Genomic DNA, 15,214 nt, shown 5'->3' with positions numbered 1-15,214 from the left:
CAGTGCCTTCAACAAGGAGTTGATCTTATGATGAATGAGAATCCTCCCCTGCAACATACCTCAAAGTCAACTTCTAGAGTCAGAAATGAGCCTAAAGGTCAGATGAAAAGGAGAACATCTACATGTAATACTAGAGATAGAATACCCATCAGGAACTCATTTTCTCCATTGATTGATGAATGCTTCTTATCTGACGATACCAGCTCAGACAAGGCTTCTAACTATGATACTAGTATTCAGGCTCAACCTCCCTTCAGTGTGAAAAAGAAACACCCAGAATTCATCAGAAGGAAACCAAACCATCCATATGTCAGCAAAGGAATAAATAATAATAACAGGAAGAGTCAAAACACCAAGTTCCATTCAAATGAAAGAAGGCAAAGTGCAGTCAACTATAATGAACAATGGCCAGCACAAACAAGTTATGTAACATCAAAAACTCAACAGGATACAGCAAGAGAGATAAACGATATGCAGGCACAGTTTGTATCTTATGCAGACAAGGTTAAAGATGGTCAAGAGCAGAGTAACTCTCGTCATGATACCAATGATTCAGATCTACCTCAGAGAAAGAAAAATAGAAACAGCCACTACCACACCTCTAGGCCCCTCAGCCCAATATCTCTTCAAGAATGCCTTGAATTACAACAGCCCAGGAAACAACAGGATAACAGCATCACGAAAGATAGATCATCAGTCACTCAAGAACTGAATCAGGAGGCCTCCAACCTAACACCTTCACCAAAGCAACAGGATTTTCGGCAGGGCCGAGCCTCAACCGCCGACCACAAAACTCTAATGGAGAACACTTACCAGGCAGTGATGTATACAATAAATCTTCTAGCACTACCCCTATCCACTACAGACCCTGTCATTCGCCAAGCACTGAGAGCCCAACACCAACAAATACTACACTTAACCTCCACAAGTCTCCACTTACTAGAAAACAACAAGGAAAACAACTAAGAATGGGAACCTTCAACTGCAGGGGGGCACAGTCTAACAATGCTTTCATATCACGTCTATTAGAAGAATTGGATATCCTATTAATTCAAGAACACTGGCTTTACCATTGGGACCTTAATGAGCTTGCTAATATCAATGATAACTTCCAAGTCTTTAGTATATCACAGCAAAATAACTCATCGTTACCACTACCAAGAAGGAGAGCAAAGGGTGGAGTAGCTACATTCATCAGAACATCAAGCTCTTGGAAAGCAACAAAGATAGAATCTCAATCACAAAGATTAGTCATTACAGATCTACTCCATGAGCCATCAAACTCGCATTTAATTATCTGCAATGGATACTTTCCGTGTGATGTTGATGCCAATAGTATTTCTGAGTATCATCATATGCTCTCTACCATATCCCACATCGAAACAACTCATAAAGAGGCCTTGATTATACTTGGTGGAGATCTGAATGCTGATCTGACAAATGCATCGTGCAAGAAACCTACAAAACGTATTCTAAAGGAATTTCTGATTAGTGAGAACATGATTAACTTGTCATCTCTCCAAAATAAAAAGGAGCTGTACACCTTCCAATCAGATGATGGTTTACGACATTCATACATTGATGACTTTATAATACCTGCAAAACTAGAAAACTGCTTCTCTGACCTTCTTATTGAGCATGATGATCCTCTAAACACCTCTGACCACACACCGGTTAAAGTGACATTTTCACTACCACTTTTAGCCAATTATCAAGTAGATCATGATATACCTGATCGCATTACTGGAGGATCTGGAAAGTCTATACTTCGTCCTAAGATATTTTGGCATCAGTGCAGTGCAGACCAGCGGCACCATCTCTATACTCTTCCTATGGAACAAATATCAAAGAAACTTTTCTATAATCTTCCTACAATGTGTTTGGATCCGACTAAAATTGACTTGTTGCTTGATCAACTTAGCAAAGAAATGCTGAAGGTATCACTAACTCTACCACACTCAAAGGGCCGTCAGAAAAGAAAAAGGAAAGGGAAAAGAGAGTGGACAAAAAAAGGTAGAGGCATGTTATAAACAATCTCAACATTATTGGCGTCTCTGGAGGGCCAGCGGGAAACCAAAAGGCAAGGACCCTCTCTGGATCAAGCATATATATACCAAACGTCTTTTTAGAAGTAGCATCAGGCAAGCACGGAGGATGTGTCACAATAATCTCCTTTCAGAAATTGAGGATGCTAAAGGTAGCAATGACAAACTCTTCTATAGGCTTGTCAAACGCACCAAAGGATCTCGGTCTACCGACACACTGTCTTATAGGGGTACAACGTATGAAGGAGAGGCAGTTTTAGATGGCTTCAACACATATTTCTCAGATCTTGCTAAACCGGATTATATAAATGCCTCTTCTCCGCCTGAAATAGATGAAGCCTTCCCCACTCGCCCGTTCCAGGACAATCTGAATCAACCACTTCAACCCTCTACTTCAAAAGATCTAGATGAAGCTATTAACTCTCTCAAGAAACAAAAAGCTGCAGGACCTGATAATATATCTCCTGAGCATCTTATATATCTTGGCCCAATAGCTCGGAAATTACTCCTCGCCCTCTTCAATCGATGTATATCCCTAAAGTATATTCCTGAACCTTTGAAGTCCGGCCTTATAGTCCCAGTTCACAAAGGAAAAGGAAAAGATGTTAAAGATCCTTCAAACTACCGAGGCATAACAGTTTCTTCAACAATTGGTAAAGTTTTGGAAATGCTCATCAAATCTCAACTAGAAATTCCACTTGCAATAAATGATGTCCCAGACCAGTTACAATTTGGATTCCAGAAAGGCAAATCTTGCCTCCTTACTGCATCCTCACTGGAATTAATAATCCAACTGAACTCTGCCAAGAAATGCACAACATATCTTGCTCTTCTTGATGCACAGAAAGCATTTGACATCGTTTGGCATAAAGGCCTATTTTCTAAGCTTCAAAACCTAGGCCTCCATGAATCTCTGTTATCTACACTGGAAGAATTCTACAATGGTAGTACCAGTAGAGTCATGTGGGAAGGAAAAGTCAGCTCTCCTTTTCAAATCCTTCAAGGTGTAAAACAGGGAAGTGTGCTCTCTCCCACCTTATATACAGTCTTCATCGACGGCCTGATCAAATCACTAAGGAATGCTTGTCTAGGATGCTCTATTAACGGTTGCTACATGGGAGTGATAGTACTAGCAGATGATGTTGCTCTTATCAGTACATGCCCTCGTGAACTCCAATCAATGCTGGACCTCACCTTCAATTATTCCTGTGCCTGGAGATATAAAATTAATCCACAAAAAAGTGCCGTAGTAGTAATAAACAAAAAAACATCAACCAGTGTAAGTTCAATCGAGTGGAAAATGGGAGGAATGACGATCAAGGAAAGCAGAGAGCACCCACACCTTGGCATAATAAAAAGCAATTGTAATATTGATCACACCAATGACATCATATCAAAGGGATATAACACCTTCTTCTCGCTTACTGGAACAAAGCAAGGAACTCTACGCCTGCTGCCACCAATATGTACTCATCTTTGGAAAATGTTCTGTATACCAAGAATGCTGTATGGGATTCAGATTATCCAACTTACCAACTACATGCTGTCCCGTCTGAACAAGGCTCAATCTTTTCTTTTTAAAAGAGTGCTTGGTTTGCCAAGGAGTGCGGCTGACGAAATTGTTTATTTATTGCTAGATATCCTTCCAATGGATAAGCGAATCGACTATGAAATTCTTCTCTTACTTGGGCAATATGCAAGCCTTTCAGACGAGCGCACTGAAAGAAGAATCCTATTGAATGGTATAGCAAACAATACACCATTGGTAAGACGCTGGATAAAAATTCTCAATAGTTATGAGCTTCCAAGTCTCACTAACATCCTTAGAGAGCGCATTCCATATAAAGTATGGAAGAAGCTAGCAATGGGAAAAATTTATAAACAACACTATGCAGCCCTTGAAATTGCAGTTGCTAAAAAATCTTCTCTAAGTCTATGGTCGGGCATGACCCAACGTAATAAAAAGAATTATTACCCAAAGCAAGTCTCCAGCGTTCTCTCTTGAGGGAAGCTATATCCATCAGAGCTCAATTATCCTGCAGTACATACCCAACGAATAGAAGATTATTCTCTCTGAATCAAAGTACCACAACGTCCTGCAAATTCTGCCACTCCGAACTGGAAAGCGTTGTACATTTTGTTGGAGAATGCCCAGCGTTTAGCACACACAGGAAAACACTTCTACACTTAATAAAAGAAGACGAGGAACTGCAGTATTTTTCTGTGTATTTCAATGATCAAGAACCACAACAATTTACCACTTCCGTCCTGTTTCTACCTGACGTCGAATTAGCAGATTCCTCCAGAAACGACCTTAACCTACTTGTCTTAAATTTCTTGCATAAGATTCACCTCTCTCGATCTACCTTACTCTCACGTCAAAATATGTAACGCTACCATTAATGCAGTATCAAACTGCGGATCTCCGATACAGCGGAGGAAGGATACAGAAGAAGAAGAAGAAGATTGCTTGTTTACAGTGGATATCGTTGCGTTTTGATTATCGGGATATCGTTCATGCAGCCCAGTAAAATTTTTGCATTGCTCTCAACCAATCAGATTGCAGGGATTTTCTCATCCATTCTATAAAAAGTTTTAAAATTGCTAAATATCCAGAGATATCAAAACCCACCTGCTGATTTAGCACTGGGGTACACAAGCCAGGGTTATGCCCAGTGCATGCCCCCCGAATGTTCTACGTACAACCAAGATATAAAAAAATGAAGGGAATTAAAGAAACCAAAATTAGGAAAAGTGTAAGGTAAGATATCTGTCTCAAATTTAGATTTGCACGAAAGGTTTTTTCTCGCTTGCTTCATTCGCTTGGAACATATAAAGCAACTTCATTCCCACGTGCCATATGTTTCGGCCTCTTTCTTTCTACTATTTCATTTTTTTTACTCATCATGCTCCTGCCACACAGGGGTTTGCCCTAATGCATGAACAATCATTAAAAAATATCATTTTCAATCCATGTGACTGGGAATTTTTTGCTCTACCCCTCCCCCCTCCTCGATCCCTGTATCGATTTGACTTGACATGGGCCTATACCTGATGTATTCTGCTTCAATATAAAATCATAACGGATAGAACGCCTTGAATACAGGCCAAACAGCCTAACGACACACACACATTGCCGTGTCACGTGACAATCAGTATTAAACAAGGATGTGTACAACCCTATGGCGACAAGGCTATTCGCAAAAGTTGAGCAAGTTCTGGACGAATAGGCTTCAATACCCCAAGAAAAGAAGTAGTATCTAGGGACTAATTAAAAATAGTTTTCTTAATGGAGTTCCATGTTAAAATCTAGTAATTTAAGTCCAACTTTTAATTCGCGTGCACTCACTTTTTTAACACAGGAATTAATAGGCACGGTGCCTAGAGTGTCATCTACCAACACACCTAAATTAAAAAAAAAAACAATCAAATATATTTCAATTTATTGCACTGAAACCAAGTGGGGGTGGGGGGGAGGCAGGCAAATCAATGGACAGGTGGAACGCTTTTATATGCCCCCTCCGGACTTTGTCTGCGAGAGCATAATTACAGAGGAGCTGAATTTGAAGAGGGCCTGAATCAAGACTGAAACATCGCAATACGTGTAAGTGGAGTAGCCTAGGCTAGGGCACTCACACTAGTACGAGGCCCGGGGGGGGGGGCACTCAGTATATAATGCATAGTGGGTATGTGCCGCGGAGGGGACCCCCATTTTTACACCCAAATTTCCGTTCCAAGCCAAGGCATAGCATTTTTGTCTTATTGAGAAAAAAACAAAGAAAGCTGCTCCAAGGCAAAGCATTTTGTTATCTAGAAAAAAGAAGAAATTCGCTCCAAAGCTTCGCATATTTTTCGTTACGCCATTCCGGTTGCATTGATCTGCAATTTTGGTGAAAAGCGGCCACAGAGCGCTGTCCGACCATCGTCTCTGAGCGAGCGCACCCGGCGGAGGCTGCGCTAGCTGCATCACGGATGCCCGTTCCATAGGGATGCATACGCACGTACTCACACGCTGGCGATCGATCCGTTCCAACTTCCAAGGACCCCCATTTCACAAAATTTTAGTTCCAAAGACCAAACCCCGTTCCGAAGACCCTCCTTTTTACAATACGCCCGCTCCAAGCCCAAGGCCCCCGTTTTTGTCTCTCCTGCGGCACACCCCCACCACTTTTTTGTTCAAGTGCCCCGGCCCCGGGGTACGAGGTTAGTGAGGCTGGGTAAACTTGCGCCAAGTTGCGGCCAAGCCCGCCCAACATGCCCAAACTGTTGAATAAATTTGTTCTTTCAAATTAAAAAAAATATATTTGTCATCTGATTTCAATGAAATTTTCAGCATTTTGCTCTGTATGAATTTTACATTATTTGCTAAGTTCTAGGCCAAAATATCTTCAGCCTGTATAATTCCTCACCATTTTAGGTGTGCAGAAAAGACCAATCCCCCCCCCCCCCTTTGTCTGACTACAGTACACAAACTTGAATACATGGGACTATAATTTTTACAGTACACAGCTTCTTGCAAATGAAAGTAGCAGGTATGGCAACCACTACGATTTCCCATTTTGTTTTCAACGTAATTCAAACATAGCTGAACTTACGAATGCAATGTCCGTCCACATTCTACCAATTAGAGAAGTTGTTTGCAGCTCTTGTTGGCATGAATAACGTGAAATCTAAGCTAAACAAGAAAGGTTCACCAACACGCCGACCTGTGAGTGTGACCGTCCCGCGGCCGGATATCGATCGATCGAAGATCGGCTTGAGCAAGGTGCAGCCAATCAGCGACGATCTCATATACCCTGCCAGAAAGAGGAGACAGAATTATTTTACATGGACAGAATTTTTTGTGATGTGACACAAAATCATTTTGTCGACGGAATTTTTTGTGATGTGACACAAAATCATTTCATCGACGGAATAGATATTCGCATCGCAACGAAATGAATTTTGAGGACGCAATTTTATTTCGTCTCGACGAAATTGATTATAAGTGTGACACAAAATAAATTTCGTATACGAAATCACACTGCATCATGACGAAATGAATTTCGTTGGAGTGAAACACAAATTTTCCTACAGAATTTTCCTTGGAACGCTTGGGGTGCCATTTCGTTAGATCAAAATTCATTTCGTGTGTACGAAATAAATTTTGTGGACGAAATTACATTTTGTCTCGACGAAAATTTATTTTGTGTGACAAGAATAATTTCGTATACGAAATAAAATTGCATCATGACGAAATCATTTTCATATGAACAAAAAAACTTTTGTGTACGGAATGGCGTGAATTGGACGGAGTATGGCACGCCAAAAAAAGTTTGTGGACGCAATTACATTTCGTCTAGACGAAATTTTTTTCGTTGAGACAAAATTAATTTTTTGTGACAAAAAATAAATTTCGTGTACGAAATAAAACAGCGTCATGACGAAATGATTTTCGTCTGAATAAAAACAAATTTTGTGTACGAAATAGCTTGATTTGGACGAAAATACTGGCGGACACTTGGCGCCCCATACTGAATGTGCAAGCACGTGCGTGCAGGCTCGCTATCGATCTCGGCGCAACCGCGCTCGCACTCTGTCGCGCCGAGCTTTCGGGCAGGTTATCAATATCAGTCAGCACAGACTGAGCTGAGAAGTATAAAGTCGCATATCTTTTTTGTAATGATGATAAGGTGTCTCATCACCGTCATATCATTATTTTCTGTCTAAGAGTCTGAATAAATCTTTTTTGTTTTTGTTTTAGGTGTCAATCCTTCCCTATCCCCTCTCTTATTCGAGTGACGGAGCGCTTTTTAATTTTTTTTTCTGAAGTCCCTGACCGCACCCTGGTGCTACTTGCAGCTTGTGCTTTGACACTAGTGGAAGCCGGAATTCTGGGCCGGGATTCATCATTGAGATTTGAGGACTGCCACAATTACTGCATCACTGATCTGACAGTAAAATGGCAGCAAGCAATCTATTGGCTGGTAGAGTTGCTATAATAACTGGTAAGAAGATAATTGTCATGATTGTTGGAGTAACTGCAAATCCATTCTCGGTCAGTCTGCATCTGCAAGCCCAGGCCGTGGCCATATGTTAATGAGCAAGATTTATCCTAGACAGCTGGCAGCCGTCTGTTTCGAGGAGTTTTTTACATTTTTTTTTAAATTTCTCCTTGTACACAGACGGCTCGCTATCGTGCAGCCACCATTAGGGGACTTGCAAGTTGCAATGCAAGTAGCATAAAAATCTAGAAAGCAAAATTGTCACTTTTCAAAAGTCACAAGCCAAATATCCTGATTTAGATTCCACTTTTTTGGAACGAATTCCATATTCTCATCCATAAAAAATAGAAGGCTTGTCTAAGGTACATTCTAAAAGACGATACAAGTTTTTTTGCTAAATTTCATGGTTGAATAAACACGTGTTAAAATTTGCTATAATTGGATTAATTTCTATCAATAAAAATGATCGATTATGATGACGGTTATTTTTGGGAAGAGTATCTTCAACTGCATACATTCATAATTCCAAAGTTTCGTTATTCCGAAGGTTCGGATATTCCGAAGGTTCGTAATTCCAAAGGTTCGGATATTCCGAAGGTTCGTAATTCTGAAGGTTCGTTAGTCCGAAAACGAAGTGAGGTTCGTAATTCCAAAGGTTCGTTAATCCGAAAACGAAATGAGCTTTGTAATTCCGAAGGTTCGTTAGTCCAAAAACGAAATGATTAATGAACCTTATTTCGTTTTCGGACTAGCGAACATTTGGAACAACAAACCTTATTTTGTTTTCGGATTAAAACTTTCGGAACAACGAACCTTATTTCGTTTTCAGATTAACGAACCTTCGGAACATCGAACCTTATTTTGTTTTCAGATTATCGAACCTTCAGAATAACGCCACAAATGTTCGGATTAACGAACCCTTTTACGTTTTCGGATTAACGAACATCGAGGTATAGGCAATTTACTTGTTTCGGAATTACGAAGTGTAACCACCTTCAACAATATTCATCATTTCACGAATCAATGAACATTTAATGAAAGCAAAAAATACAAATTTCAATTATCGTAGGCAAGTATTGTTTCATTTTGGTAACTGAAATGATTTTTTCTCAACCTTTTTTGTTATGATCATGACCAATTAATATGATTCAAATGCGTTTAATTAAACATTCATGCTTGAATGAGGAATGTGATTAGCTTTTTTTTATGTTTGTGAAAAAAATGCAATTGCTAACTATTGATAACTGTCACAAACCTTGCATAGTTCATTTGATTTGATTTTTATGAAAATCCTGATATCTAATGCTCAGTGAGCACACAATATTAAAAAATTATGCAAATGAGAAGAAAGTTTAAGGCCTTGGCCCCACTCTGCCATATCGAATAATTATTTAGGTGTGCACGCCTATTGGATAGTGTTAATCTAAAGTCATGTGCGAAGTTTAATGAAAAAATTGTTAGCAGTTCAGTAACAAAAACCATCCATGAAACAAACCATTTCATTTTTGTTAAAATTTTGACTTCCTGGATCCACCCCCTCCCCCTGGTCTATTAAACCCTATAAGCTTTCATGAAGTCTCAATTTCCACACAGGTGGAGGAAGTGGAATAGGCCGTGCAACCTGCCAGCTTTTTGCCAAGAATGGAGCAAGCGTAGCTGTAGTTGATCGGACACAGAGCAGCTTGGATGAAACTATTGCAAGCCTGCCATCGGACATAGATAATCAGAGTCATGAATCTTTTGTGGCGGATGTCAGTGATGGGGGTGCAGTACGGGATCTTGTTGCCGGGATAGCGGACGCCTTCAAGAAGCCTGCCACCATTTTGGTGAACTCTGCAGGAATCACGCGAGATCAGTTGATGCTGAAAATGAAGGAAGAGGATTTCGACGAGGTTATCAAAGTTAACCTGAAGGTAATCAGAATTTCACACACATTGTCTCTTTCTATTGAGTTGCTTGAGGATCCATTCTATACTTTAGAATGGGGTTGAAGATTTTGACCCTTTAGGCGGTATATTCTTTGTCCAACGTTTAGATCATTAACCAGAAAAGATCTAACTTAAAAACCAATTAATGCTCCAAGGCTTCCATTTCCACTTTTTTTTCTAGGGATATCATAATGTTAAAATCTCCATAATATTAAAAATGGTGTGTGATACCTTGGGTGCCATTTCTTGAGACCATGGGAGGTTTTTGAGGCATCCCAATCAATTAGCTGTTCTAGTTTTCAGTTGTGATTTTTGTTAAATGACATTTGTTTGAAAAATTGTTAGTTGGGAGTGATGGAAGTTTACTGATACTAACATGACCTTTGACCTCTGATTTTGCCTAGGGCACCTTTCTGATGTGCCAGGCAGTTAGCCAGGCTATGGTGAAGAGTAAAGTTACAGGAGGAAGTTTCATCAATATCAGCAGTGTTGTAGCAACGGTGAGTTGAAGTTTAACTTCACAACAAAGTTTGCATTTTTGGTGAGGGTCCACACCACGGGGACTTGGTTTTGGTGGATTATTGTATTACTGGGAGTGCTTAGCATTGTCAATGCACCCCAACGAGTAACAATAGATCATCCTCCTCGGCCAAGTTCTTGCTGCACCAGTGTATTTTGATGAGATGGGCAAGGTTCAACTACAAGTCTTCAGACTTACCACTCAGGAATATCTTCCTACCAGCATTTGGCCCTGGGAGGAGGAGGGGATGAAGACACGAAGTATGTTAATTACATTTGAGCATTACATTTGCTTCCTAGACGGATCAAACTCTGTCTTGCGTTTGCGAAGTCTATGCAAATCCCCACGTCTAAACTGCATCATCTTCTACCTCAAAATAGGACTTGTCAATATCAGACCAGAAGCTCGACTGGAATAGTAGAGATGCGATGTCGAACTTCACGATATAGAAATAGCCCCTTGCCCTCTTTGATTCGTCACCTAAACTCTAAAAGAATTGATTACAAGGAGTAGTTTTGTTTATATATCTTCCCCTATCGTTACATGTATAATAATATCAAGCTATTCAACATTCATTGGACTCTTTAAATAGGATATCATTAAAAGATTGTTGCTTTTTGTAAAATGCAGATTATATGTACATAATAATTCTAATGTTGAGCTCTCTTTATGTTGGAGAACTCAAGTTTTATTTCATCTCATTTTACTTTGTTAATCAAAATATTTTTCTTCCATATGAGCAATTATTCACTGATATCTAGTCGTGAACTTAATATTTTAATTGAAATCACAAAAATCTGCCAAAATATGTATCATTGCAAGTATGTATGAAAACATGTGACCTAATTGCTTTTTCGCCCTTTTCTCTCAGCTTCCCTTTCACTATCAATTTCTTCTCTTCTCTCTCCCCCTCTCTGCTTCTCTTCTCTCTTCAACTATTTCTCTTCATTTCTGCTTTCCATTTCATTTCCTGTATCCACTCATATTTACATGTATTTTGAATATTTTCCATTTTTGTTTCATTTATCAGTGAGTATTGATTTGAATTTCTTTATGAAATACTTTGTTACACATATGTCTATATTGAAATTTGTCCGTAGTACTCTAAGTTATTTTTACCTTGTTATTGATGATTTTGTTTGAAATGTAAACTTTCGCAATTCGGCTTTGGCTGCAAAGAAAGGATTTTTAATAAACCATTTTGAATTGAATTGAATTGAATTGTTGGAGGTGGAGGAGTTTTCCCTCCATGTGGACCAAGAAAGCTATTATAGTGGTGTTAGACCATTTAATAATTTATGATTTAATATTTGATCTGCTTTGCATTTTTTACCCCTGATTGAGCAAGTTCAAAATGAATTTCCCTTTTATGAGTATAAAATTAACATCAGCTGCTCAATAGCTGCAGTGAATCATCTGTTTTACTTTTGTTAAAATCATGAATCTTTAATTTAAGAATTATGATATCACAATATACATGTAGCATTCTCTTTTTTTCCTACCCCTACACCGGTACTTTATTTTCAAAATGCAGATGGGTAATATTGGCCAAGCCAACTATTCCGCATCGAAAGCTGGCGTTATAGGAATGACCAAAACCATGGCCCAAGAACTGAGCAGGTAAATTGGATTTTAAATTGCCACTTGTTCTACACCCACTTTGTGTACTTTCAAGTCTTGGGATTATTTAATCAAGATACTAGTACTTTGCTGGATGTTAGGAATTCAACTCTAACTTAAAATACAAGGTTTATAATTCTTACAGATTGATAATTGAAAAGTTTGAATATTCTGATCTAATTAAAAAAAATAGACAAAAGTTTCCATGGAAAATATATCACTTAGTATATAATTTATTTTCTTAAAAATCAAGTAAGACTTTTCATGTAAAACAAATATCCCCTATAATAATTGCCTTTTTTTTAATTAAAAAAATGTACATTAAATTCCATTTGTTCAAACATTTTTCATTTAATTTAAATTTTTCTTTTTAGATTTGAAATCCGATGCAATAGTGTTTTACCTGGTTTCATTACAACACCAATGACTGACAAGGTTCCAGAGAAAGTCATTAAAATGGTAGGTGAAAACTGGGCCACAAATTTGTATCCAGTTTATTTTTTTTATTTTATTATACTACTAGAATAATTCCAACTTAACCAGAATTTGCTCAAATGATTGCGATGGAAAATATGACAGAAAGCTCTGATTGTTTCTTGGTCAGTGAGTAAAAAATCATAATGAAGTAAAGTGAAAAATCTACCCATCAAACCTTTTTGCAATGTTTAGCATTTGTTTGCCAAGCTGCATGGAAACTTCTGTTTTCCGTGAGACTTGCTTCACATTTTTTTTTTTTTTCACAGAAGAACAGGGAGTGTGATGTAAGGAATAGTGAATAGGGCTTCCAAATATTACTAATTTTCAGTAATTAGTACTGATACATGTGAAGAATTCAGATGGTTTCATGCAATATACTGATTTCTGAAGGGGTATTTGTTGTCCTCTGGTATTTCTTTGAAAATACTGATTTCCTTACCAAAATACTGATTTTTTTTATGCCTTTGAAATACGAAATGTGCTCGTTCAGGTCCGCAGCTCTGACTGATGAATATTGAATTAGCAATTTAAAAACAGAAATCCTGGGCCTCTAACCTATATTTATTTTCCTTGTAAATTCTTGTCGACCAGATGTTACCCATGATCCCTCTTGGTACCCTTGGTGAACCCAATGATATTGCAGAGACCTGTCTCTTCCTGGCCTCAAACAAGAGCAAGTACATCACTGGGGCTAGCATCGATGTCACTGGTAAAAAGCTTTTATTACATGTATATCCTACACAAGTTAAGCATATTTTACAGCATCATGTGACCAAACATATTCTAGCAATGATATTAATAACGTTGAAAACAAATCACACATGACGAAAATTCTGCAATTTCTCAGACGTGCCAAAACAGCAAACCTTGTGATACTACAGTACAGACACTAGTGAGCTTCTGCAGGTTAGTCATCACATAATTTAATCAGCAAGAAATCCAACTGCAATATCTAATTAGGATAGGAGCTAAAAAACATTTCTCAGTTGAAAGAACAATTTATTAACATGTCAGCAATGATCCCTTGTTAGCAAAGATTGTAGCAGTTCGATTAATGGCACAATAGTGCATGCCAATGATTATTTGTTTTATTCCTCCAGTGGAGTAAGTTTAATTGTGGATATGTATTTCTTTTTTTCTGTAGGAGGGTTATGAGATGGAGATTTCGAACTATAGGTAATCAAGGAGCAGAGGTTCAAATGGATCAAGACATCTTGGTACATCTACCTGGGAACTGCTTTTAAGGGATTGCTGTAACAATTTCAAGACATCTGATGATTCTAGTCACCTGATGGATCAAGATACATGTAATAGCTAATGTCTGAAAATGAGCTAATGATATTGATGATGGTGGTGTATGGGATGAATTTACTGATGCTGCGGATGTTGAACATGCCAGTGAGAAAGATTGACATGTGTATGGAGACCAAATATGCCCTACACACTACAGAAGGTGTTTAAAATTTGGCAAAATATTATGAGAAAGATATTTTATATTGTACAAAAGTTTAAGAATACATTTAAGTGACCTTTTTCTTTGGTGTTTTAGATGAAATTTTTTATCTCAATTTTTTATATCGTCTTTGACTGCAGAGTTCATGATTAAGAACTTCATGTCTTCAATCCTCTTAGCCGAGTTAACTCTAGATTTATAGAAATGTCTGTGAACAACAGTTCATAAAGATAATTTTTTCTATTTAATATAGCACGTAATACATTACGATGGCAGCTCCGAGTGCTTTTATTACCCCAATCATGGAATCCTAGGTAGCCTGCTTACAATGTACTTATATGCACTTCTGCATTCCCTTGGGAGCATTTCCACAAGAGTTTCCAAACTAAATTGCCATACTAAAATATTCTTTTGCATCCTATTGGATAACCATTTCACAACCGCATGGAGAGTGGCAAAGTGTGCCTTGCCAAGGATGCTAGGCTGCAGGGGAATTTGAACACGCGACCTTGCGATTATAAGGCATGAGTCAGAACCGCTATGCTGCGACGCACCCAACTAGTCTACTTGCCCAAGACATTTAGCAAACACACATTTACATTGGATTGCCAGGTATACATATATCTCGTGCTGATGTAATGGAGCAAAGTCATAATGTCCTCTACCACTGGTAAAAGAAACTAGTATTCTATTTCATGTTGAGATTTGAGTTTGAGAGATAATTACAAGGATACCATCAAGTATGCGTTGCTACATTTTTTCTAGAAGGGGTGGGGGAGAACATTAGATATTTTGTATGTTTTGCTGTGCTTATATCTGTTTTTAAATTCATATCATAGTTCATGCTAATTGTGAGAAAAAGCTCATGCGTAGTTGTGAAAGCAAGTCTAATATGTAGCTCCAATGCCTCAATTGTGTTTCTCATTTTGTTTTACTTGAGATTTCAAACTGTGGCTGTATAACACAGATCGATAAAGACACAGAGGAAGTTGCCTTTACCAGTAATGGCTTCCAAACCTTTGTTTTCACATTCATTTGACCAACTCGATTTCAGCAGGGGGAGGGGAGCATATTGTATAATGCTTTGAGTTTAATTGATTTTTTGTCCGTCTTCTGTCTTATCGATTGTTTGATCATACAGGCGCAAATGATTGGCAAAGATGCTGCTCAACTTCATTACTTGTATT

At 38.4% G+C, this 15,214-nt stretch overlaps 1 protein-coding gene across 1 annotated transcript; it reads left to right on the top strand.

Moving 5' to 3' along the window:
- The first annotated feature begins 7,896 nt into the window (after positions 1-7,896).
- Positions 7,897-15,214, top strand: LOC121429064 (estradiol 17-beta-dehydrogenase 8-like). Its single transcript, XM_041625969.1, has 7 exons — positions 7,897-8,032; positions 9,623-9,942; positions 10,362-10,457; positions 12,012-12,097; positions 12,472-12,556; positions 13,166-13,283; positions 13,719-15,214. The coding sequence occupies exons 1-7, from the start codon at positions 7,987-7,989 to the stop codon at positions 13,727-13,729; spliced, it is 762 nt and encodes a 253-aa protein (XP_041481903.1). The 5' UTR covers positions 7,897-7,986; the 3' UTR covers positions 13,730-15,214.

Source organism: Lytechinus variegatus, chromosome 15 (assembly GCF_018143015.1).
Source record: "Lytechinus variegatus isolate NC3 chromosome 15, Lvar_3.0, whole genome shotgun sequence".
Classification (NCBI taxonomy): domain Eukaryota; kingdom Metazoa; phylum Echinodermata; class Echinoidea; order Temnopleuroida; family Toxopneustidae; genus Lytechinus; species Lytechinus variegatus.
Note: the sequence above shows the minus strand (reverse complement) of the source record. Positions and strands in the feature narration are given on the sequence as shown.